General features: G+C 41.1%; 1 protein-coding gene across 4 annotated transcripts; it reads left to right on the top strand.

The window, feature by feature from the left end:
• RIC3 (RIC3 acetylcholine receptor chaperone) lies at positions 1-27,641 on the top strand. 4 transcript variants are annotated; one of them, XM_089521118.1, is made up of 6 exons: positions 1-178; positions 11,228-11,469; positions 14,099-14,177; positions 16,987-17,080; positions 22,532-22,677; positions 24,032-27,641. In XM_089521118.1, exons 1-6 carry the CDS (start codon positions 22-24, stop codon positions 24,526-24,528), a joined length of 1,215 nt encoding a protein of 404 aa, XP_089377244.1. In that variant the 5' UTR covers positions 1-21; the 3' UTR covers positions 24,529-27,641. The 4 variants fall into 4 exon arrangements, with proteins under 4 accessions (XP_089377244.1, XP_089377246.1, XP_089377243.1 ...); XM_089521120.1 differs by having other exon boundaries at positions 22,529-22,677; positions 24,218-27,641; XM_089521117.1 differs by having other exon boundaries at positions 22,529-22,677.

Raw genomic sequence — 27,641 nt, 5'->3', positions numbered from 1 at the left:
CTGGGCGGCCCCTGGGCATCCATGGCGTACGCGACGTTCCGCCGGGTGGCCCTGGCCTCCTGCTTGGTCTTGTGCGTCTCGCTGCTGCTGCCCAGGGCCTTCCTCCCGCGGGCATGGAGGCAGCAGGAGGGGCCCTCAGCCGCCCCGATGCCCACCTCCACGGGGGCCGCCACCGAGGGTAAGCCTGCGCTCAAGGAGTAACGCAGTTCGACGCCGCTTTAGGCAGCAGCAGCAGCAGCAGCAGCAGCAGGCTCTGGAACCCTGGGAATTGTAGTCCTTCCAGGGTTGGCTCTGCCATGGAACCTCAGCAAGTCACACTCTCTCAGCCTCCTCAGGGGAAGGCCGTGGCAGCAGCCCCTCTGAAGGGATTTGGTTGCCAAGGAAAATATATATATATGAACACATTTGAAGACCTGTCTCTTCCCTCAGGTTTTTAATCATGAATTTTAAACACGATTTTTCAAAGTTTAATTATTGACCCACGTATTGCAATAGAAACACGGCGCAGATCTCTTAACATGCGCGTTTTACGCAGCTTAATGTGTGTGTGTCATGTAGTAATATAGCAATAATAATAGTAATATTATAGTTTATGTATAGCCCGCCTCTCCCTGGAGGATTGTGGCGGGTAACGATCATAAAACATAATGACGCATAATTAACAAAAATCCCTAACCCCCCAATTAAAACACGGGCACCTTAAATGCAACCAGGTTATTAAATCAGAGTAAAATCAACCCACATTAAGATGAGGCCGTTGTGGGAAGGATAGAGCAGCCAGTGTTTTCCTCCGGTGGGTCATTCCAGAGTTTACGTAATGATTGTGCCTTGACTATGCTGTAACCTGCCGTAAGGGGAGGCGGGTAAGAAATAAAATTGTTATTGTTATTATTGTTGTTATTGGGTGGCCATAAGTCGGGAAAGGACTTGGAGGCACACCACAACAACCACAACAGGTCTTCAGCTTTCTTTTCAGCTGGTGCCTCGTTGTTGTTGTGTGCCTTCAAGTCCTTTCCGGTGAACCTATCATGGGGTTTTCTTGGCAGGATTTCTTCAGAGGGGGTTTGCCATGGCCTTCCCCTGAGGCTGAGAGAGTGTGACTTGCCCAGGGTCACCCAGTGGGTTTCTATGGCTGAGCCGAGATTCAAACCCTGCTCTCCTGACCCATAGTCCAAGGCTCAGACCAAATTCCTCTATACCAGTGGTTCTCAACCTTCCTAATGCCGCAACCTATTAATACAATCCCTCATGTTGTGGTGACCCCCAACATTGTTTTCATCTCAGTCCCTAAGACCATCGGACCCTTGTTATCAAATATGTATTTTCCGATGGTCTTAGGCGATCCCTGTGAAAAGGTCGTTTGAGCCCCCCCAAAAAAGGTCGCAGCCCACAAGTTGAGAACCGCTGCTCTATACTACTTAAAACAGTGGTATCTTAAAAGGATAGCTTATAGTATTTAAGATCCCTTGTTATTATGGGATTTTTTTTACCTGCATTTTGTTTTAATCTGTGTTGCAAGTCACCTGCAGTCCCATGTTGAGAGAAAGGTGGAAGAAAGATAGAACTACAAATGCCAGGATTGTGTGGGATGGAGCCATGGCACTTAAAGTGGTGTCAATCTGCATTATTTCTACAGCGTAGACGCACCCTGAATCCCATCTCTTCTTCTGCCAGAGTCATGGTGACCAGATAGATGTGTCCTAACCGCAAAGGAGGGCAAGGCAGTGCAAAATGTAGAGCATTCGAGGAAAATAGAGGGCATTCCCAATCCAAAGCTAAAAACACTCATATAAATGTAAATTCATGCAAAAGGGAGGACATTTTGGGATTCCTCCTGGACTGAAGGCTGAAATGGAGGACAGGTCTTGGAAAAGGAGAACCTCCAGTCACCCTGTTCAGAGTGGGAACTGCCTTTGGGGGTTGTGTGGAAGAGGGCATATTTCAGCAGGTGCCACTTGTCATCCATCCAGGTAACCAGCTGCAACATCTGCTGAAATCGCTTCTTCTGAACACCTCATAAAGTTGTAAGAGCCTTTTGTGCAGCTTTCACTCTGGCAGCCCTACCAGGGAAAGTAAATGTGGTGTTAGCTAATGGAGCTCGATTGGGTGGGATAAGAGCAGGCCAATCCATTGCATTTCTTTTCTGGTTATTTCTTGTAAGGCAGTGGCTCCCAAACCTTGGTTCCCAGGGTGTTTTAGGCATCAGCTCCCAGAAGCCCCAGCCACCTGGAATTAAGGGAGCTGAAATCCAAACTTCTGGAAGACCAAAGTTTGGGAGCCATTGGGCTACAGCATTGCAAGCCCTACCGTAACCTATGGGGCTTGCATTTGGTTAGAGCTAAGGCCTCTAACTACACACGGGCCACTCGTACTGCTCCTGGTGCTATGTTTTGTATTCCTCACCTCCCACAGTCTCATCCTCTCTAGATAGGCTGGATTAAAACTGCTATCATCCCCAGCCAGCAAAGAATGATGGCATTTTAATGCAGCACGTAAACAAGTCAGGGAATGGCTACTCTGGCCCTTGCTCTTTCTACACTGTAATTTTGAATGGGAGGTAAAGTTGGGAGAGGCAGCAAGTGCAGGACTAATAAGGCAGTAAGCAGTAGATTCACACAAAAGTTTTCTTTATGTATAGATCATTATGACCTGGGATGAAGTGAGCTATGCAGAAAATAAAATAAACTGTAATTCTAACAAAATATTACAAGTTGCATTTATCATATTTTATTGCAAAGTTGTATCCAATACACATGTGTAGTATTGCACTGTTAATGTTCTTCTATCTTTTTTCTTTTGTTGTTTGACATTATAACTTTTAAAATTACTTCCCCGTTAAAATCTTGAAGCATTTCTTCGTCAGCATCTTGCAACCATTGTACTCATATTGTGTGATTTTGTTATTGTTGTTGTTTGTTTGAATATACATTAAAACCCCATGTCCATCATTCTTTTGCTTTTGATACATACTTGGAAATTCTGTAAAAAAATAAAAACTCATTTAAACTATGCACTCCTTGTGTTCTCCTATTCATTTCAATCTTTTTTTAAAAAGATAAAATAAAAATAAATCCTTCTGAGTAATCAGCCTTTGTGTCAAACATACTATGGACATCATTTTCAGTATTCAGTATGACTGTAACCAAGAATTTCTCAAGGAAAGTCTTTGTTATGGTTGTTATTTCAGTATTTATTTTTGATTTTACACCTGAAAGCTAACCTGTGCTCTCCTGTGCTACAGTGCATGCCTCATTCATCTGCTTGCCATTACTTCCCCATTCATTTCATGTGGTGCCACCATTAAAGTCTTACTTTCACAGTCTCATGCAAAGATGCTGACAAGAATTGATAGGAGTAGCTCTTGGGGTGTATTTACATCATCAGAAACCAAAAGGTTTCACTGGCCTGTTACAGACTGCCAAAATAAAGCTGCTTCGGGTCTCTTTGGAGGTATGCTATTTAAATGATGCATGGGTCCTAAGAGTCCGGAGGTCGCGCCAAAGCCACACTCCATTCCTAAGCACCGGAGTGCAGCTTTTGGTGCAGCTTCCGGATTCTTAGGATGCATGCATCATTTAAATAGCATACCTCCAAAGAGACCCGAAGCAGCTTTATTTTGGCAGTCTGTAACAGGCCACTCTTTCAGTTACTGTATATTTGCACAGATCTGTATGGTTAGGTAAAACTTGACATGATCATTTGTGGCTTGCAGCAGTTTTTGTTATAAATCAAGTTACAACTCTGTCACCGAATTGTTAAAGTTCCAACACTGCAGCAAATGACAAAATAAGAATCTTTTAAATGTTTAGTTTAGCCATCATAAAACATATGTGAAGGGCTCAGTCTAGAATCCCTTTTGTCACATGTTAGGAAAGTGATTGAGCACTATTTGAGTGTGAAACACACACTGTAGATAAACTTATATAATAGCCTACCTGATATAATGGTTTTTTTTTAAAAAGTGGGAGAACAAATATCTTGTCTTAAACATTTGATTAATCACTCTAAAAGCAAATATACCATGATCATTTTTTCCAGAAAAAGGGAGGGGAAGGCAGAACCTGAATTTTTCTTTCATAATTTTCCAAGTTTTTTTCCAGGCTTTTATCTTTATAGTTGTGGTGCCAATATTTTATATTCTAAGGCCAGTGGTGAATTGGGACTCACAAACACAGAACTTCATATAGAGCTATGGATTCCATACTTTTGTATATGAAAATCATTTCACTTTTGGATTGGTTGTTACCACTGAATAATGTTAAGGGGTGGGGGGGGGGCAAATTCAGAAAGTCTAAGAAATCAAAACTAATCAATCATGCAGTCACTGGAGATGCAACCATTTGTCTTTAAGCAATGCCTGCTTCTGCCTTCCTTCTCTTTCTCCTGCCCAGTCCACCAAGAAGCATCTGCAGATCTGCTACAGAATTTTACCTTTCAGAGACCTCTAGGGCATGTTCTAGCTTGGATACCTGTTTTGTGTGGGCTAAGTCATGAGACAACACTGTTGGGGCCCTCCTTTTTTTAACTGAAAAATAAGAGCTAAAGTACACTGAAAACATTTCCTTAGCTAGTCATTTCAGGGAAATACTAGCATTGGTGGACAAGCTGACTTGCAATTTTGTCCACAATTGCTTTGGGTTGATGACTTTCTGTAGAATTTCAGGATTTCCCCGAATATAGGTTGAAAACTATGGACTATAGATATCTAATGTCAATGGATGTTTTGTAATATCCATATAGTTCTGAATATCAGCTAAGTTTTGCATAAACTGCAAATCTGGCTGATTTGGTTGATATTGTTGAGCATTGGTGAGAAGAAGTTGCCACCCCTGTTATAAACAGATTGATGCAGCCTACATGGTGATCCTTATACTTCTTACACTTCTTCAGGCATCTTATAAATTGTTCCTTTGGATTTCATTTCAGTGACTTTCACTGCCAAATTCAGAGGTCTCTCAGGGCCTTCAGAGCATTTTGTAATCCAGAGGTCTTGCCAGAGTTTCCATAATGACTTTTTTCAGGTAAAATTGACTTTGTGCCAGAAGCTGGCTTGGAAATTTTTGGCTGTGTGTTGCATGACACGTTTTATTCTCATACCCAAAATATTCAGAAAGGTCTATTCTTGTGGTAGATGAATGAGTATGCTTTGTGACTGGTTATCTGTATATTTAAAAGCTAAATAAAAACCACTTAGATAATGCATCATTTGGAGGTAGGGATAAGTTATTTTTGTGCATGCCTCCCTATAGTAGATCACTGAGGCATTTATCAATAACAGCACCAGTTATGCAGTGAAAATTACTGCGCAGAATTGTTAATAACTACTTTTTGTTCCTTTGAGTCAATTATGTTAATGGATCTGTACTTTTAATTAGAAACCATCATTGTGAAGATCAATACAGTGCTAGCATGAGCCAAACAGGTCCTTTAAATAATCCAGATACAGTGCTTTCAAAAATTGATTTGACAAATTTAATATGTAACAGGAAATATGAATCACTTGGAAACTAGGAGCTAAATCTAATTATTAGTCTCAAGAAGAGTGGTCACATTAAATTAGAAGAAATTATTTACAAAGCCAGCATCCTGTTTGTGATACACGCAGACATCATCATCACTACCACAGGTTCAGTGTCCCTTATCGGAAATGCTTGGAAACAGAAGTACTTCTGAAGTGAGACAGATATTTATATATTTATTTATGAATATGCAAGTAGCATAGTGCATACCTGTACCGTATTTGCAATGCAGGATCTGAGAAATGATAGAAGGCATGGATTCGTGCCAAGCACTATGCCTGAATTCCTGCCATTTAACAGCTCCTCAGTCTCTATTCAGTGTTGTAACTTTTTGCCACTAACTGCCTGATTCCACCTTTGAGGTGGCAGCTGTGGCCATCCTGCTTGTTCATCTCTCTCCAGCCTTCTGTCTCGTTCGTTTGCTCCTTCTGTGAGACACGAGGCTGGAAAGAGACTTGGGATCTGAGAGATGAACAAGCAGAAGCACTGCAGTTGCCACCTCAAAGGCAGAAGTGGCTAAAAGTATTGGGTGTTTGAGGTTTTGAGGTTTTGAGATTTCCAGAATAGGGACTCAAAGTGGAATATAATTTTAAAAACTACAGGTAAAAATACAGAAAAGTGAACATTAAAATGGAATTAAGATATTGCCATTAAAGGAGAAAAAGCAATCAAAACAGTTTAACTTAAAACATCTCAGCCCAGTCTTTTAAAAGCATGGGGAGGGCATTCTGGCCTCCCTGGGAAGGGAGTTACAGAGTCTAGGAGCAGCCACCAAGAAGGCCCTCTCTTGAGTCCCCACCAGCCCTGCTTGTGATGGTGCTGGGGCTGAGAAGGGCTTCTCCAGATGATTTCAGGGTCTGTGCAGGCTCATGTAGGGAGATATGGGTCAAAAACATTGCAGAAATTATCCAATCTGAGACTGTTTTAACTGTCCTGGCTCAATGCTAGGGAATTCTGGGAACTGGAGTTTTGGGGACATTTAGCCTTCTCTGTCAGGAGTGCTCTGGTGCAACAATAAACCACAAGTCCCAGGATTCTGTAGCACTGAGCCAGGGCTGTTAAAGTGGTCTCAAACTGGATTCTTTCTGCAGTATGCTTTGCACCATGGTCTGTCAGATAGCTTGGGCCTAACCGACATAGGGTTTATAGGCCAGCATCAGCAGTATGAATTGTGTCTGGAAACAAACTGACAGCCGGTGGAGCTGTTTTAAGAGGGGAGTAGTATGGCCCCTGTAACCTGTCCATTTAACACTGTCTTTGTGCTAGCTGAAGTTTCCGAACACTACTCAAAGTCAGCTCTATGTAGAGCGCATTACAGTAGTCCAAATGGGATGTAACTGAGGCATGTACCACCATAGCCAGCATCTCAAGGAATGGACACAGTTGGCACATAGCTTTAAATGTACAAAAACACTCCTGGATACCACAGAAACCTGGGCAAGTTTCCCTGCTGAGTCCAGGAGTATACCCAAATTGCAAAGTTGCCTCTTCAGGGGGAGTGTAACTCCATCTAACAGGCTGGATCCCTATCCCTTGATCTGCCTTTCAACTGACCAGGGGTACTTCTGTCTTGTTTGTATTAAGTTTCAATTTGCCCTCGTCTAGACACTGGTTTAGAACCAAGATAGCCTCCTTGGATTGGAGTGGAAAGGAGTTGTAGAGGTGGGTGTCATGTGTACATTCATGGCATCTTACCCATAAACTCCATGTGACCTCTCCCAACATATGTATACGTTAAATAGCATGGGGGACAAAACAGAACCCTGATGGACTCCACAGGTCAGTTGCCAGGGTGTCGAACATGAGTCCTCAGTACCACCTTCTGGATTCACTCATCCAGTGCCTCCAAATTCCATCTCAGCAAGGCAGCCCAAAGGATAATATGACTGATGCTATTGAAAACCACTGAAAGGTTCAGCAGAACCAACAAGGGCACATTTCCTCTGTGTAGGTCTTCCACAAAAGCTGTCTCTGTTCCAACTTATGCCTGCATGTGTGGATGGGATAATTTAACTCCATTATCCATGTTGCTCCCCTGAGCCCCTACCTTATCTGGTACCACCTACAAGCTCATTCAATAGCTGGGGCATAAAGGGATCTGGCCACAGAACAACGGAAGCATGATCCTCAAAGTTCCAGAAGTCCGGCTTAGGAAATTGGGGAAGATTATCTTTTTTCTTCCTGTTGCTGGCTGCTCAAACACCAACAAGCCACTTGTGCCTGCCATCTCTATAATCCCTTGCCAACAAATGACCATGGTGAGCACCCCAGCACTAAGAAAGGTAATAATGAGGGGAAGAGGGCACATAGCTGCCCTAGGATAAATTTATGCTATACCCATGGGATGCAGAATCTCAACGAATTTCACATTGAGGCAATGGGCCTATTCTAGTTAGGAACTAAAAACTGGATTTAATCCTGGGGCTTTCCAAATATAATGGATTCCTTTATGGAGAAAAATATGTTACTTTAGAAAAGAGATGGAAGTCTGCTTTTCAAAGATGAAGAAAATATTTGGCTGTACAGTATATTCTTTTAAAACACTGAACAATATTTCATACGTGTTCTCTTTTCCCTTTCCTTGATGGCTGGGGAAATAGTTGGGATATATCTTCCAGAAGGTAGCTGTTTTAATATGTTGCAACAAAACAACAATCTTGTAGCACCTTTAAAACCCAACAGTTCATTGCAGCAGGTAAGAAGACTTCAGAATTGCAGAACCTTCATTTTTCCTTAGTACCCAATGCAGAAGAGAGACAAATCATCAAGCTATAAAATAGGTTTTAGCCTTTTCTCTGTAACTACTAACTTTTGTGTATTAGCCCCCTGCCCCTTTAATAGCCTTTTACATAGGCTGATATTCTTGTCTGCCATTTACACTGGGTTCCATTTTACCAAAACTGAATGGATTCCATAGTCTTTTACACAAAGAAAACCCCTCAAGCTTCATTCATATCAGCAACTTATCATAGGGATGGGAGAGAGAAATCATTGTTTCTGATATTGTTAAATTAATATAGTCAAAAAGAAATTGTAGCAGTAGGTTCAAGGCAACACCAAGGTTTGCAATACTAACTAAATAACAACAACAACATAGAAAACAGGAAATTCTGTAGGTTGGAGTGACCCATAAGTCCCAAGTATATTAACCCAGTGACCAATGAGTTTTCTTAATGTACACAGAATATTGGAAGGTGGCTGAAATCGGGAGAGACAAATCCTGTTTCTTTGTGCTAAATAGGCAGAAGAGCTTAAATGGTTTTGGCAAAGAAGTTTCAAGCATCTGAACTCTTAGATCTTAGTTTTTAGACACAGAAAAATAAATCTTTCTGAAAATTGGTAAAAGGAAATTCCAGTGTTAAAAAAACCTGTGCAGCAAATGCAGAAGTGTTTTACAAAAAATTAAAGAGGGGGAAAATCGCAGCTATTTCTTGTATATTGTTGTGTGTGTTAATGTGTATTTGTAAGATATGGCAGCTTCTTTAGGAAAGTGAAAGAAATACAGTTGTCCCTCCATTTTCGTGGGGGACTCTGTTCTGGACTCCCCTGCAAAAATGGAAATTCACACATTCAATCCCCATTGGCTTGATTGGCTGCACACCATCGGCGCACACACCATTTTAACCCTCCCCACTTGCTGGTCTGTGAAGGACTGAGATCGCAGATTCGAAGTCCACAAAAATGGAGGGAGAACTGTATGATGATTCTCTTGTCTAATTGTCTTTAACCATCTAGCATGATAACTCCTATGTAGTTTATTATGTGTGATGATCCTCTATGTGGATTGTATACTTCATATGAATGCATTGGGAAAGCTGCAATGTTATGAAAACAGTTTTGCAAAGAAGTCTCTCCAATATGTACGAAAGTCAATGACTTTTTTTCATCCTGGAGAGAAGTGACCAGTGGGGTCCCACAGGGCTCTGTCCTGGGCCCAGTGCTATTCAACATCTCTATCAATGACTTGGATGACAGAATTGGGGGCATACTTATCAAATTTGCAGATGACACCAAATTAGGAGGAATAGGTAATACTCCAGAGGACAGGATCAAAATTCAAAATGACCTGAATAGCCTAGAAAGCTGGACCAAAGCTAACAAAATGAAATTCAACACGGAGAAATGTAAGGTACTGCACTTCAGGCAGAAAAATGAAATGCACAGATATAGGATGGGGGACACCTGGCTGAACAAGTGAAAGGGATCTAGGAGTCCAAGTAGACCACTAGTTGAACATGAGTCAACGGTGTGATGTGGCAGCTAAAAAGGCCAATGCAATTTTAGGCTGCATCAATAAATGTATAGTGTCTAGATCAAGGGAAGTAATAGTGCCACTCTGTTCTGCTCTGGTCAGGCCCCACCTGGAATATTGTGTCCAGTTCTGGGCATCATAATTCAAAAAGGACATTGAGAAACTGGAGCGTGTCCAAAGGAGAGTGACTAAAATAGTGAAGGGTCCGGAAACCATGCCCTATGAGGAATGATTTAGGGAGCTGGGGATGTTTAGCCTGGAGAGGAGAAGGTTAAGAGGTGATATGATAGCCCTATTTAAATATTTGAAGGGATGTCATATTGAAGAGGGAACAAGCTTGTTTTCTGCTGCTCCAGAGAACAGGACTTGGAACAATGGATGCAAGCTACAGGAAAAGAGATTCCACCTCAACATTAGGAGGAACTTCCTGACAGTCAGGGCTGTTCGACAGTGGAACACACTCCCTTGGAGTGTAGTGGAATCTCCTTCCCTGGAGGTTTTTAAACAGAGGCTTGATGGCCATCTGTCAGGGATGCTTTGACTGAGAGTTCCCGCATGGCAGGGGGTTGGACCGGATGGTCCTTGTGGTCTCATCCAACTCTATGATTCTATGAATCATAGAATCATTGGCCTGTTACAGACTGCCAAAATAAAGCTGCTTCGGTTCTCTTTGGAGGTATGCTATTTAAATGATGCATGCATCCTAAGAATCCAGAAGCTGCACCAAAAGCTGCACTCCAGTGCTTAGGAATGGAGTGTGGCTTTGGCGCGACCTCCGGACTCTTAGGACCCATGCATCATTTAAATAGCATACCTCCAAAGAGTACCGAAGCAGCTTTATTTTGGCAGTCTGTAACAGGCCATAGAGTTGGATGAGACCACAAAGACCATCCGGTCCAACCCCCTGCCATGCGGGAACTCTCAGTCAAAGCATCCCCGACAGATGGCCATCCAGCCTCTGCTTAGGGCTTTAAAGGTAATAACCAGCACTTTGAATTGCTCCTGGAAACAAACCAACAGCCAGTGGAGCTGTTGCAACAAGGGAGTTGCAACTGCTCCTTGTAGCCAGCATCCCTGAGTAACCAGGTTGCAGCTCTTTGGACTAGTTGAGGTTACTGAAAACTCTTCAAGGGCAGCCCCACATAGAGTGTATTACAGTAATCTAACCAGGATGTAACTAAGGCATGCGTCACAATAGCCAGATATGATGTCTCAAGGAACAGGCACAGGGGATGCAACTACAATCTAACTTGTTAAATTGTTTTGTGAACTTCATATACTTGGGTAGTGTAAGCTTACGGTATGTGGCAGACATTTTAAACATGTAGGGTTGTGTAATATTGGCAGTCTATATGTAGAAAACATAACTATAAGAATGGCTTGTTTAGATTTCTCCTTGCACATTTGTCCCTACCATGTTGGTTTCAGAAAAGGTGTTTTCTGCCTTGATTTTCAGGGAAGGCCAGTCAATTTCCTCCAACCATGCACCCCCAAATATCTCCAGAAGCCAGACCAACTGCTACCCATTTTCCAAGGTCTCATCTTGCAGAAGCAGTTGCCAAGGCCAAGGGTGGCGGAGGAGGAAGTGGAGGTGGAGGAGGAGGTGGAGGTGGCGGCACCGGACGAGGACTTGTGGGACAAGTTATCCCAATATATGGATTTGGGATCCTTTTATACATATTGTACATTCTTTTTAAGGTAAGAAATTGATCTATTACCTTTAAATTTATAGTTGCATTGATTCAGTTTCTTGGAAGAATTCAGTCTGGAGCTAGTTGTAAGGGAGTTGTTATGATGAAGGCTCTATTTATTCCAGCTCCACTGAAACTTGCCAAGATGGAATGAAAGGCCTGAATAACAGATGGGTGCATTCGTTGTAACAGACTTTGCTACAGCATGTGCTATAGTCACAGGTTGTGGAACCAAGCTGGGTTGTTGAAACACTGTTAAAGAGCCACCACTGAGCCTTTGTACAAATGGATGGCACATGGCTTTGTGGCAGATTTGGATGCTGCGAGGTCAGACTTTGAACAGCCAGAAAATCTTTTCTTTCTTTCTTTTTTCAAACACACAATGGAAAACAAATGAGTTGGAATTTAAAATCCTTTCACAACTTAACTTCCTCTTATAGTGGCTATTCTCAAATAGGACAGGGAGGAGACTTGAGAACAATCCCAGTTGTTGTTTTTTGATCTATCAATTGCATTGAATTGTGCTGGGTTTTTTTTTTTGTTTTGTTTTGTTTCGTTTTTGTGGGGGGGGGGCATATTTTAGTTAACCAGAGATGCAGAGGCTTAGTGGTTAAGATTAAAGTTCTGATAATTGGAAGGTTGGCAGTTCTAGGGCTAAGTGCTGCATGATGGGGTGTGCTCCTGTCAGAACTAGTCCCAGCTTCTGCCAACCTAGCAGTTTGAAAGCAGGCAAATGCAAGTAGATAGATAGGTACCACTTTAGTGGGAAGGTAACCGCATTCAGTGCAGTCACACATGACATCAGAGTAGTCCTTGGACAATGCTGGCTCTTCAGCTTACTAACATTGATGAGCACCACCCGCTACAGTCAGTTACGACTAGACATCAAGTCAAGGGACTACCTTTGACTTTAACTTTATTAGGCCCTTTCCAGATGGGCCTTTTAGTATGTACTGTGTACGTACTAGGGTTGCCCGGGGGCGTCTCTTTCAGATGCCCCCAACCCTAGTATGTACACAGTACGTACAAAATGGCGGTGCCCATTCTTCATGGGCGCCGCCATTAGGATGTCACAGCCACACCACCTCCAAATGGAGCGGCACGTATGTGACGTCCTGGCGCCACGGAAGGGTGCCTGTGGCGCCCTTTCCACGGTGCTGGAAGGAGCTCTGAAACGGAGCTCCTTCCTGAGTTTGTGTCGCTGGTGCAGCCTTTACACGGCTGCCCCAGCAACACAAAGGAGAAAGGGGCCGAGCGGCTCCTTTCTCCTTTCCCCGCTGCTGTCGGGTGTCCTTGGGGCATGAAGCCCCAAGGACACCCCCTTTCGAGGCTGCTGGGAAGCAGCCTTTTGCCGCTTCCCACGGCCTGGAAAAGCAGCGGATTGGGGCCTCAGGGCTGCCATTGTGGCAGCTGAGTCCCCGATCCATTGGGGAAAGGGGCGGGTACAGGCCACCCCAAAGGGATGGTCTGTAAACCGCCTTAGTTAACCAGAAGGTCAGTGGTTTCTATCAGGCTGAGTCAATGTTTATTCCCCACCACCACCACCACCACCATCAAAATTTTCAAACTTCTATTTTTCTTATTGGGTGAGATCCAGTGTTGCATGAGCAGAGGGAAGGCCTTCACGGTGGATCTTTCTGTTTCCCCATACTCACTCATAAGTTTATTTGGGTGTCGAGAGAGAGCAGTTATCAAATCTGATATTATCTGTAGCAGGAGGGCAAAATGTCAGAAATTAGGCAAAGGAAACTTGCGCCAAAGTTGGGGTAATAGTCTCCTCCCATTGCACTCTATTAATATGTGACACATAGGGAGCAGGCATAAAAATGAAGGATCCATTTTATTAGTTTTTCTTTGCCTGCATAGCATGAGATACTGCCCCTTATTTCCTGCGTGTTACCGATTAAACATAACAGAAAACTGATGGTAGGTCAGAGTCAGAGGAGATTTGGCAACTTAAACTTTCAGTTCCACTGTCCACATTTTCCAATGACTTGTGTGTGGAGTTTGTATAAATAGCAGTGGGCAACTTCCAGATGTTGCAGAGCCAGTATTCTGACCTTGAGATGCATGGGTCTGCCAAAAATACCCCCAAATGAAATCAAAAACAGAACTTAAAGTAAAGTACACTTCTGGTTTTGAAAAACCATTTTGGGTAAACAGTGTATGACATAGAGGGGCTGTAACCTATCCACAAGGTGAACAACTGTTCCTTGTGATGTCTAGGAATGCGAATCCATCTCTTTTTGCCAATAAAAATAAAATAAAAGTAGTCTGCAGGTGGCAGGGTACCATAAATATAGCCTGGGGGGCTTTACTTTGTCCAATTCTGGTTAAAAATACACCAGTTTCAAACTGTCATGTAATCCTGATCCAGGTTTGGTTGTAACTGAGTTTAAGCAAACCATATTATCATGAGTTTGGACAGAATAAACAATGGTGATTAGTTTATAACTAGAAGTGGGAGTTTTCTCCTCTGTCATGCAAAGAGGGAGGGTTTTCCACAGCTCACTTGCATAACAGGCAGTGATGGTTCCCTGTTATGTTTGAACTGAGCCCTTCCCTCTCTTTGAGGAATGTCTTTGAGAAATGCTTTTGCCACTGTTGCCACCATAGTAACCATTTTAAATTAACAGCTTTCTTCTAAGGGGAAAACTACGATGGTTGAACGGAAATGTCCCTCTTCAGCATCTGGAAATATGAACAGGAAGATCAGTAAGTAGCATTTCCAGGGTTGTCTTGAAATTGTGTCCAGAATTGGCATTTGTTTGGGAAATTAGTCCAGGACCATGATAGAAGAGGCAATTTGATGACCAGTGTATTAATTAATCATATGAAATGTTATCAGAGCATAACACAAATAATCCCTTAATCACAGGTTTTTTGTTGGGTCCAGACATTATAATCTTTTACTTGGAACCTTCCTGTGTTTACCCACTGCTTCTTTCTCTTGGAAAATCTACTGGGGGAGGGAGGAGAAATAGCTGTGCAGCGATTTACTAAATAGTAGGATTATTTCTTTCTTTGTTGTGTTTCCTGTATTTGAAGTCATCTGTTTGAGGCACCAAGCATAAGAAGGGCCATAGATCATAGAGTTGGAAGGGGCCTCATTGGCCAATGAATCCAATTGGGCCATTGAATCCCTTGCTCGGTGGAGGATCTCTAGATTAAGCATCCTCATCAGGTATCTTTCCATCCTTTTTTTGAAGACATCCAGGGAAGGAGACCACCTCTCAAGGCCATTGGTTCCATTGCCAAACTGCTCTTACTGCCAAGAAGTTCCTTCTAATGTTCAATCAAAGTCTACCCTTCTATGACTTAAAAACTGGTTTTACTCTACGGAGAAGCAGAGAATAAGCCTGCACTCTTTTCTTTGTGACAGCCCTTGAGATACTTAAAGAATACAATAATGTCACCCTCAGTCTTCTCTTGACCAAGCTGAACATGCCCAGCTCCTTCACCCATTCCTCATTTGGTTCATTTTCCTTATTATCCTTGTTGCCCTTCTCTGAACCCACTCCAGCTGGTCCATATTTTTTAAATGAGGTGTCCAGAATTGAACACAGTATTCCAGTGAGGTCTGATCAGTGCAGAATATAGTAGGACTATTACTTCTCTCAGCTTGGAAACTACGTTTCTGCTAAAGCAGGCTAAAATAGTATCTACCTTCTTTGCTGCAGCATCACACTGTTGGTTCGTATAGACTGGTAATGTAATTGGGGGAAAGCAGCACTGATAATTGAATGGAGGTTCTTTTTACTGTTTGTATCATTCAGATGTGTGAGCTAGCATGGTATAGTGGTTTGAAGGTTGGACTATGACTCTGGTGGAAACCCACTGGGTGACCTTGGGCAAGTCACACACTCTCAGACCCAGAAAAACCTGTAACAGGTTTGTCTTAGGGTCACCATAAATAGGAAATGACTTGAAGTCACACAACAAGAATTATTCAGAGATAATTATGGTCTCCATTTGTCTTCCTGTTTCCATGCTTGTCATCTTGCAAGGCATATTATTTAAATTTAAATTTTATTTATTGGATAGCTTATGGGCTATTTCTTGCTCCTATCAGCATCACAAATACAGTTGGTGAGAAAATGGAAGAGAATTCCTTCCCTCAGGAGACTAGATTGACTCCCTCTTTGCTCTCTTTCTATTGGCAGGCAAAGGTCTTCTTATTTACCTTGGCCTTTGACCATTAACTAGATGTTTCAGAATTGGCTGCATTTTTATCATCATTGTTATGTTTTTACTGCCTTTTCAACTGTGTTAAATATGGCTGTCTATTTAATTGCTTTTTAGCTTTTATTTTATCCATTGAACTGAGTGCAAAGGGATCTTGTAAAATCCTCCGTGTGAAAGAAGTTGTAGCATAAGCTTTCATAGATTTGGGCTATATCTGCGCTGCAGAAATAATGCAGTTTGACAACATTTTAACTGGCATGGCCCAAAGCTATAGAAGCCTGGGATCTGTAGTTTGTTCAGCCTGTGGGTCACGACCCCTTTGAGGGTCGAACAACCCCTTCACAGGGGTTGCCTAAGACCATCGGAAAACACAAATTATGAAGTAGCACCGAAAATAATTTTATGGTTGGGGGTCACCACAACATGAAGAATTGTATTAAAGGGTCATGGCATTAGGAAGATTGAAACTCACTGCTCTAGCCTATTCCCTGAATTTCAGCACTAGAACTCTCTGATTCTAAGTACTTCACCAAACTTCAAATCCCACATCTCAGAGACTAGAACTTTGACATTTAAATTGTAATCAAACCGCTATAATTACATAGTATATATACATTCATGGATGCAAACAACAAAAGGATTCTTAAGCCCACTTTTTTATTTGATTGCTTTTGTTATTTGTTGTTGTTGTATGCCTTCAAGTCATTTCTGACTTATGGCACCTATCATGGGGTTTTCTTCAGATGGGGTTTGCCATTGCCATCCTCTGAGCCTGAGACAGTGTGACTTGTCCAAGATCACCCGGTGGATTTTCATGGCCGAGCTGGGATTCAAATCCTGGTCTCCAGTCATAGTCCAATCATGTGTATAAAAAGAAAACCCACCCTATTGAATGAGTCTAATTCCCAAGAAACTGTGCATAGAACAGCAGTCTTGATTTTCTTCTTGACCAAAATAGTCATTAGCTTTCCTGCTGAATATTCTTGATGCCATTAGGTTAGGTGGCTTGCTGTGTCTCAGCCTTTCTTGTCTGTAGGCATTTTCAGTCAGGCAGTTACTCAGCAGGTAGCCGCCACTGATGAGCAATTGTTTGCATTATATATGCTTTCACTAACCTTAGGAACATCTCCCGTTTCATCTCCTGCCTGGGAAGAATAAAATACCATTTCCATTAGTTCTGTTGACTAGCAAAACCCTCTTAGTCACCACTCATGGTTCACTCAGAACAAGTTCTATTTGTGCTTGCTGTGTTCTGAAGGCAAGCCAAACCGACTTAAAGGAATGAATTGAGAGGTGAGGCGACTGACTGATGCCTCTGGGGACCCTGTTTGTATTGCAGCTGACTATGAACTGGCCCAGCTTCAAGAAAAGCTGAGAGAGACTGAAGAAGCCATGGAGAAATTAATCAGCAGAGTGGGACCCAACTGTGAAAGGTATGTGTGCATTATGTATTTAGCTCCACATATGAATTGTTGTTTTGTACTTGTATTTAGAACATACAGTACTTTAAACTTTTTAAAATGTTCAGTGGATGCTCCTAGACTCCAGAAATCCTTTCCTAACCTTCAATCAACAGGCAAATACTTTAAAAAATCCTGGCAGGCTTTTGAGGATTGACTAAAGAATGGGCTTTAATAGAGTGCTGTAGTTTATTGTTTTAATATTATTGATAGTCTAAACATATTTTCATTCTAATGTTTTGTATATTTTTATTCATATTATATCTGGTGTGTTTGTAAGCTTAAAGCCTAAATCCTCATTGTTCAAAAAGGTGGGAGATAAATAAGGGGAATAATAATAATAAAATATAATCTCCCCAAATACAAATATGTTTTTAATTCAAAATGTACATCTCTTGAAGATGATCAAGGAGAAGTTACTTTATTATTCTGTTTAATTATAAGGTACTGCACTCCTTCCTCTTCTATTTTTTGGTTCTGTGTTTAAATCAAAATGTTCACTTTGTCTAGAATGCACCCATAAGATTTTTAGTGTAAGTATTTCTACTGGCTAGTAGTTTGCTGGTCTGTTAAAAGACACAGAGATGGATAAAGAGACATTAACAGTTTTGTGTGATTATACTCTCTCAGAATAGACTGATATGTTTTCTACATCTATAAAATATTCACCTATGTTACATAATTTCAGAAGAAATCCCTATATTCTGTGTTCAGTAGATAGATGTCTGGAATAACGGAGATCATCTCCATGGGGATGGAAGGGAAAGAAATATGTTTCTTTAAGGAGATTCAGTTGACAGAGAGTTTCTTCTGCACACTTACTATTTGCCATTTGTATTTGTCTGGATCATATTTGTTTGAATCATCCTTACTGTCCACTGTGATAGGAATATTTATGAATACAGAATTTAAAATGCCACCTTCTCCTTCCTGCTCGTTCCACATTTGATCTCTGAGAATGACCAATTTGCTATCCTTTTTTAGAACTAAAAAAAGGCAATAAATAAACACCATAGGCTGCATTTGAAATTGTCTCTTTTTAGTTTTTTGCTATTTGCTTGTTCATACAAATGCTTGCTGAAGTTGTGACAGACATCTAATAGATCTTTGGGAATGCTTCATAGCAACTGAACTCTAAAATGGTACTAGTGAATTCTCTCAGTAGGGTTCAGCATTTCAAACTTGGAAGCTGCAGAAAGCATTAATACAACTTGTTATATAATCAGTTTGAGCTGTGTCTGGCACTCACCAGTGTTGGATGTTCTGCTGATAATCTGAGTCTAGTAGGCAACTATCCATCCATTGGAAAACATTCATAAAACTTAGAATCAGGATGACCATCAGCCCTCATATTTCACCCAATGTACATTGCGAGGTAAAACTGTGCGCAGAAGGAATAATGCCTTCAGAAAGCGGAGGGAAGCCACATGAATTGTGGTAAGACTAGCAAACTCTCTCAAGCAAGCAATTCTACAAATCCCTAACAATGCCTTTTTGTAGGATTTCTTGTAAGAGCACTGTTTTGTCTCCTTTCTGTAGAAACATTTCCTTTAAAATTCCTGTTCTTTTAACCCTTTCAATCCTGCTGGTTTCATTGTTACTGAAACACCTCACCACAATACTTCACAATACTCTGTGAGGTAAAAATCTCTATTCAGTATGCAAGCCAGTTCAGATGCAAACAAATTAAACCTTTGATTTTTCAGCCATTCTAGAAGTTACAGACTTTGAAAAGCTACTTTTAGCTTGAGAGCCATCAGGGAAATGATGGGCAGATATAGAAAGCTTGTGGAATCTGTTTTTACTAAGACCCTATGATCCACCAATCAAAGCCTTGCACATAAAGCATTCCCGTAAGCCCAATTTAGGTATTCAAGACAAGGTGCTCTAAATGCATGGATGAGAGCAAACTAGTTCTGCCCCTTCCACTCTTGCTTAATTTGAAGTATAAAAGCAGGATAAAAGTACCCATATGAATTGTTACAGAGATGTAGCCTTTCCATATCAACTGTTGCAAGGTGTTCCTCTCTTAATAGACAAGTACATTATTTTGTTTTTATCTTGACAGTGTTTTAGATGTTTTAGTCTTGCTTAATTGGAGAGTAATAATCTAAAAAGAAATTTTAGTCAAAAATGAAACTTCCAAAAAACTGGGTCAGCTTATCTATGGGTCAGTGTAAGTACTGTACCTTAACTCTTATCAAAATAGAAAGTATCCCTTTCTCTGAGTAGAGTGGCCAAAGGCAAGAGCTTAGTCCATCCTGGGAGAAACTAAAAGAAGCATTGACCCCCTGGACTGTCTCTGCTGCAGCTCCACCACCTCCACCTTTGGCCTTTTTGAATACTGGGGTGGAAAAATGGCAGCGTGCTTGGTTTTTCTTTGCTTCATCCTTTGCATCCTTTGCTATTTGTCCCTAAGTTTTACCCTTGATTTATCCATGAGTCATATCAAAATCCATAAGTTTGGCCCCAGAATATATACATGAGGTCAATGTATAGTCAAGTATATACAGTACAGTCGCCCTCTCCTAACTTGCAGATCTGAGAACTGCGACCTCAAATATCCACGGAGGGGTGACCTCTGATATTTTCAATGGCGCATGCGCCCAGGCTTGCACGCACAGGGATGCGCCCCATTCAAGCCTATGGAGTTTGAATATGTGTGAGCCTCCATTTTTGCAGGGGAGATTCAACTGAATAGAGGGGCTAATTTAGCCCCCTCTCTTCACATTTCCCAGGTGATTCTATCCTGAGGCTTTCCCTTGGTTCTACCACCATCTGAGACCTGCTGGTGAGGACATGGAAGAGAGCCTTTTCAGTGGCTGCTCCCACCTGTGGAACTCCTTTTCACAGGAGGTCTGGTTAAGTTCTTTCCTGCTTTTATTCTGTAGGCAGGCTAAGGCCTTTGATTTTGAGTTATATGTACAGTATCTAAAAGTAATAAGTTCTGTTTTTCCCCTTGTATCATCTCAGTTATGTTTTCAGTATATTTTAAACTGTTTTAACAATGTGCATTTTTAATAGAATTGTGTACTTTAAAAAAAAACTTCTCTAAGGCCCAGTACAGATGGGCCCTTTGTGATGCCATCATGTGCTAGGGTTGCCCAGGAGTGGAGTGACTGCACGCCACGCAACCCTAGCATGTGGCCAGGGTGTCACCACTAGACAGCGCTGTACAGATGGCATGTGTAGTGATGATGTTGCAGCTGCGCCGCATCCAAATGGCGCAGTGCAATTGTGATGTTATTGCACTGTCTCTGAAACTTTGCAGTGGCGCAGCTGCGCCACAAAAAGGAGCTGCGTCTGTGCACTCCTTTTTTGCTGCACAGCGGTACCGCAAAATTTGATTGCTGCAGTACCGCTACGCAGCAACGAGAGGCAGCTCCTGGCCGCCTTTTCCTGGTGCTCTGTACCGTGCCTAAAATAAGTTTTTAAATCTAACCTTTTATCTTAACATTTTGTAAGCTGTCTTGTGTCTCATTCCAGCAGAAAGGTGGGGTATACATTGTTTTTTAAAAATTCTGAATAGAATTCTGAGGTTGTTTTAAATAACACAGTTCAGAGTCCTGCCACACAAAAATTCATTCTTGCCTACTTCAAACTTTCTTCATTTCAGCAATATAATTTAAGGCAGAGTGCAGTTCACAATTGTTAACAAGCTAGAAGTTAGACATAGTTCCAGTAGATCCAGACCTATTTTCTCACCTTGCCTGCAATGAGGATGCTGACTAAGAAACACAAGAATTTAAACAGGAGGTGGATGCTCTTCTGTTTCATTCATTTTAGATTATTATGTAATGTGGAAAATGAGACTGAGAAAGGAGGTCAGGCAAAGGCTAGGATGACGTTCTGAGGTTTGAGACAAAGGGAAATACAAGATCAGTGCCAGACACACTTTCTTTGTTTCATGCCTGTCGCTGGTCTCCTTTTTAATTTGAGAGGAAATTACATAAGTAGCTCTTTCTGTGACATATTTATTCAGCATGGGAGAATATGGTAATAAAAAATTATGAACTATTTGACCCTTTTCAGGAGATAAAAATGTATTAAATTCCATTTATTTTGTAGTTACTAATGCCTTTTTAGCATATTATATAATTGCCCAGTGCCTAGAATATCTTTGACTAAACACTGACATGAATTGCTAACTAAAGAAATAGAGACTTGGCCAAAGGTTTTGGATAGTTGTTTCTAGTCATCATGTTTCAGGTCAACATCCTCCCTGGTGACTTGCCTTCTCTCACCTCTGTGACACTTTACTTCCTTCATATTGTGTCTCTAGCTTTCACGGCAGTATTTAGAATTTTTGTGACTAGTCCATGAAATCTAAAACAGCTTAAGCAGAATGCCAACATATTTCTGTCCAAGCAGTCCAGTGCCAGAAACTATATGAAGCAATAGGTTGTTACTGCCTCAGTACATCTGTATCTGGAATGCACTTCTGGGGAGCAGAGATGGAAGAGAATTTCACTGGAATCAAGACTGTCAACAAAAGTATCTCTTTCACACATCCTAATACTTGTCAGGAAACAAAAGCATATCAGCTGAATGAATTCACATGTTTGTAAAGATTGAATTGCATTTCAGAGAAATAAAACATTTACACGCATAAAGCCATATGTAGAATTTTAAAATGTGACAGCCACAACTGTGTATAACTGAAAGAATGCATGCAAACATGCTTTAGTTAATGGGAAAAAATGCTTACAAAAATGCATATTTTCCAGATGGGAAATGTGGGGAGAAGCCTTGATATGAACAAAAGATGGGAGAAAATGCAGGCTTCATCTGAAGGAACACAATCAAATTGAGATAGAAAATTGTTCACACATCTGATTTAGGGGCATTTGAAGTTTGCTGTGGTGTAAGGTAGCTTCACACACCTTTCTTCTTTTAATCTGTTCTCCCATCCATCCACCCACCTACCCACAATTCGGTCTTGAACAACTGTGTGTTCGGGCTTTCCTTTTGACATTTTTTTTTAGAGCAATAGTTGTGTGCTTCCTCCTCTGGCCCCCCAGATCCCAGGAAGCCTCAGCAGGACAAAGCTTTGAGAACCATTCTAGAGAGCTTTTTAAAAAAGCCATTAAGACGGATTTCTTCTGACAGGCCTTCCAGGAATAAAATACTTGGCCATGAATAAGACTTCCCTATTTATCGAACTCTGCCCATGGTTATTGTTTGCATTTTAAAATGTTAGTTTTAGTTTTATACTGTTTAATCTTGTTTTAAGGGGGTATTGTAGTTATATGGATATATTTTAGTCTGTTGTATGCCACTTTGATTTCTTGGCAAAAAGCGGGATAAAAATTAAAATTTTATTATTATTCTTCTAAAAGCACTTTCAGCTGTTGTGAGTCATGAGCAGTGGTAGGTTCATTCTAGGTGCTGTTTGTTCTTTTTTTCACTCTTGTCATGTAGCAGGGCCCAAAATGGTACTACTGATCAAGAGAAAAGACTGCTTCAACAACTCCGAGAAATTACTAAGGTTATGAAAGAAGGCAAACTTATTGATGGAATCTCCCCAGAACAAGAAGCTGAGGAAGCTCCATATATGCAAGACTGGGAAGGTAAGCAAGATGACTTTTCATTATTATCCCAAGTGACCCTGGGGGTTAACTCTCTTGTTTTTCATCTTCAAGAGGAGCTTCTCAGAGGAAGCCAATCATCATTTCAAGGGACATGAGCAAACTTTGAAGACCTGAACAAGAAAGTCACTATAGGGACTCAGATTACAAGTATGTTCTGTTACTATATAGGGCTGACAACTTCAAGAAATCCATAAGCCAATTCCACCCACCCACCCCCACCCCTCCCCATACACCTTGTAGTAGTCATACATTGCTCACTTCTGCTATACCACATGCTAAGCAGGATTTTAAAAAAAAATGAAGGACAAGAGGGCCCTTTGACAGTATCTGGGGCTGTCATTAAAGTTAACATCAGGCCCATACAGACAGGCCAAAATAAAGCTGCTTCCAGTCACTTTGGAGGTATGTTGTTTAAATGATTCATGCGTCCTAAGAGTCCGGAAGTTGTGCCAAAGCCACAATCTGGTCATAAGGACTGGAGCATGGCTTTGGCACAACTTACGGACTCTTAGGACGCATGCATCATTTAAACAACAGATCTCTAAAGTGACTTGAAGCAGCTTTAATTTGGCCTATCTGTATGGGGCCATCATTTCCCCAACTTGGGTGGGAAGGGCTGCGAAAAGAACCAAGGCTAGCACAAGAGGCTGTGCAAGTGGTTTTGCACAGCTGCTTGTACAAATGTGTTAACTTAGTGCAAGCAATGCTGCAAATGGAGATTTTCAGCCTAGTAATGTTCAATTGAATTTGGGATAATCCAAGGATCAGGGACATATGGATCACAGGCCATATGCCATCCACAAGCCCTTTTTTCCAGAAGCCCAAGCCTTCAGGAGAGTCCCCAAACTCCTGAAAAGTGGGGAGGAAATGGCCAATATTTCAGCCAAAATTGGCACCAAATTCTCAAATCATCACAAAAACATAGTGGTCTGGGTACCTTGCCCTCACCAAAGCAACCTCTCATCCAAAAAAATCATACATTTTTGGGCAAAAACTGGACAAGATGTCATTTTCAGTTGTGCTGAGAGCAATGCTGAAATTGTGTGTGTGCGCGTGCGTGCATGTCCGTGCGCACACTCATGTGTATAAATTATGCCCCCTTGTAGCTTTCCACTCCAGTTCTGATCTGTTGACATTTCAAAAGAGAAACAAAATAGTCTGGACTACTAATTCCGCTGAGTAGAAAAAAGTGCAAATGGAAATTAATGGCATTTCCCACAAATATTCAAATATCAAAGTTTGAAATCCCTTCATTGTGCTGATCTAGTGCTGTTATATGATAAGGTGTTAGGGTGATTATTCCATCTAAGACAAATTTATTTTATGTCCAAAGGTTATCCAGAAGAGACCTATCCTGTCTATGATAATTCTGATTATTTGAAGCGCAGACAGGACACAATTCTTGTGGATTGCCCTGACCTGAGCCAGCCTTCTGCTGAAGAGATAGCAGAGCAAATGGAATTTGTGGACGATGAGGATTATTTGTGTAGTGAAACGCTTTTGTCTGCTCTCGCTATAGTGAATGATGGGCCTGAAGCAGGACATGAGAAGGACCGGCACATCACTTTCTGTGACCAGAGTGGGAATGGCCGCAAGTTTGAAAAATGCTACTGTTGTCACTATGAAGATGACGACCCTGCTGTGTTAGCTGAGAATGCAGGATTCTTCTCCGATAGCTGTAGTGATACAGAAGAGCCAACCAAAGAGGAGTCATTGGTGGATTCTGACCATGAAAACTCAGTGTCCAAAGATCAAAGTGATGGTGATCCAGATGATGTTGGAATTCTGAGGAAGCGAAACACAAAGGGAGTAGAATTACTGGGACAATGAGGACAATGTCCTCTTGTATCATTTCTATAGACTGTGATCTTTGCTTCAAGGGACAAAAGTGTACCTCTTCTGTCATGTACCTAGCTGAAATCCCATAGCAATGGCTGTTTATGTCAGACAGGAGTTAATGGTTCTCCTGACTCACTTAGCCCAGCAACAATAGTGCCAACTGCTTGCTCTAGCCAACCAAGGAATCTGAAAACAAGATAATTCTCCTATAGTTTCCATGTGCACTTTCTCTTACAGCTTTTTGTCTCCTGGCCTGAAGCTTAGTTTCACTGCATCCTCTAGTCCTGTATGAGGTACAAAAAGTCATCCAGTATCATTTGCCTGTGAGTTTATCTGCTGTGGGCACCTCTGACTTTACCATCAGGCAGGTTGAGGCAGCCCATTTCAGATATCATCACAGGTAATAATTAAATACTAATTTTTTTTCTATTTGATCCTCTTAGGAGATACCATTTGCCATTAAACATCCAGAGAATTGATTTGTCTTTTGAGAAGAGATACAAATCATCTCATTATGAGAAAGTGAAAAGGATGCTTTAATGTCTTTGTTCTCAAGCAAATACTAGTTGTATATTTTAGCTGATAGAGAGCAACTGTATATTAACTGAGTGATTCATTCTATCGCTCTGTAATTAACAAAAAGCAAAGGTTTGCTCTCTCCTTAGTCACTAATGATGTTAAAGGGGAATGAGTAATCAGTTTCACATCACCTGCAGCTCAGCATTTTCAGCCCTCAGCTCAGCTCACAGCTTCTTTCACATGCTCACTTAATTTTTGTAGCCAGCCTTTTCAAAATTTACTTCTGCTTGAATTATAACTGAGGAGAACGAAGAGCATGATTATGTAGGGGGACAAAACAGTTAACAATGGACAGCATGTTTGATGTGGCAGAGAAGTTATAAGCATCTACAGGAGTCTGGTGGTTTAGGGAATGTTTTTCTTTTTCATTTTTGGCATTGCATTGCAACTCCTAGAACATGCCATGGCATAAGGGATATGGAGAGTTGCAGCTTAAAGAAATAACTTCCAAGCTGAAGAAAACGTGATTCATAGCATAGGGAAACCCAAGAAACAAAGAGACTTCCTAGGGTCAAGGAATGCATAACAAAGCAATGTAATATTCCTTCTTTGAGGCCCAAACTTCATTTTTCTCATTTATATTTCTCTTGTCTTTCCAGATGCAGCCACAGATGCTGTTATCTAAAGTGGAACACTAGAGGGGGACAGATGAACCTCCTTCTCATTTAAAATATCCTTCCTTAAATATGTGGGATTTTTTCCTACTAAGGGTTTCTTATTTTTATTTTTGATAGAACTAGTTATATTTTATAAATTATAATAATTTATTGCAGCATTTTTTCATTATGTAATTGATTTAAAAAAGAATGCAGAAGATCACTTTTTCTCATTCCGGTCTGTTACAGCCTAATCCTAGGCATGATTACTCAGAAGCAAACCCCAGTGTGTCAAATAAGGCTTGCTCCCAGGGGAGAATGGAATACAATTGTAGCCAGCCTCACTGAGCCTACCTTTGAGTAGAGATGCATAGGACAGTACTGCCAGTGGGCACGTCAGTCATTGATACATCATACCTATGTAGCATTTGTCCAGGGATTTGCTAGGAATCTCAGGGGAGGGGGGCAATGTTTGTTTTCCACCTTTTTCCCAACACGGGACTGCAGGTGACCTACAACATAGATTGAAACAAAGTACAGCTAAAAAAATAATAATGATAAAAAGAGTCTTAAAAACTATAAGCTATCCTTTTAAGACACCACTATTTAAAACAGTATATAGGCATTTTAGAGAGCCAGTGTGATGTAGTGGTTTGAGTGTTGGATTATGACTCTGGAGACCTTTGTTTGATTCCCAGCTTGGCCGTGAAACGCACTGGTGACCCTTGGGCAAGTCACACACTCTCAACTGAGGGGAAGGCAGTGGCAATCCTTTGGACAAATCTTGCCAAGAAAACCCCATGGGTTGCCATAAGTTGAAAATTACTTGAAGGCACACAAACCACAGAGGCATTTTTAAGGTATTTGAGCCACTTCCATAGAACCATTAGCTCAGTTTAGTCGTGACATTTTCTTCATTGTGGGAATAGAGGAGAATCTAGCCTGTCACTGCTTTTCCTTACATGGAAGTGATGGACATAAAGAGGAGAGGTTCCAGTTTGTGTGGAGCTTTCTGCTTGTAAGCATGCTCTCTTTTTCGGTGGAGCAAATGGGCTTACTGAATGGCTGAACAGGGCTGCAGTGGATGTGTGTTAATGGAACCTTATGGCTTCTGCTTCCCTAAGGTTCCATTAGCCAAAGAAGAGGCTGAAATGTCACATGTTTGGTTCCAGAAATAAGAAACTTTGATCATTCTACATGGCAAGAGTTTCAGGAAAGCCTACCTTTATGAAGTTGTTCATCACAGTTCAGCAACATTTTGTGGATTAGAGAAACATGAGTTGAAGAGTTTGCAGCAATAAAGTAATGGAAAATGGTAAATGAAATATTGTGAGCATATTTCTCCTTTTAACTTGATATTTATGTTTACCTTATTTGAGTAAAGTGCAGGACAGCATTGCAATACAATTTTTTCTTTTTGTTTATGTACTGTATATGGTTTTTGTTACAATGCAGAACAAAAACAAAGAAAACCAGCTTAAGTTTCCCCTTAATCATTTTTTGAATAGGTGAAGTAAAATACCAGCTGGAATCTTATTGGTAAGGTCCAAGTGCAGTAGACCATTCAATCTATTATTAAATGGTGAATCAACACATAAGTAAATATAATTGATGAAATGGTCATACTATAGTTTGGACTAACAATAGGATTTAGACCACCATTTCTGCTTTCTCTTGTACTTTTAATGCATTACAGACAGAAATTATAGAGGGGAAGTTTTATAAAAATTAGACAGAAACTTGACTGCAGGAGAATCTTCTGTAATATGGTGCCAAGATCAAACTAGTAGCAGTTATTAAAAAACAGTAATTTTAGAATACATGATCCATGAGTACTTGAAAAGAATTCACTTTAAGGTTACTTTGAGGAAGAAGGCACAATTGTTTGAAACAAATTCAAGTTTTAATTTTTTTCTGCACAGGTTTTCT

Source organism: Sceloporus occidentalis, unplaced genomic scaffold (genome assembly GCF_023333645.1).
Source record: "Sceloporus occidentalis isolate IW3139 unplaced genomic scaffold, rSceOcc1.0.p SCAF_4, whole genome shotgun sequence".
Taxonomy (NCBI): domain Eukaryota; kingdom Metazoa; phylum Chordata; class Lepidosauria; order Squamata; family Phrynosomatidae; genus Sceloporus; species Sceloporus occidentalis.
Note: the sequence above shows the minus strand (reverse complement) of the source record. Positions and strands in the feature narration are given on the sequence as shown.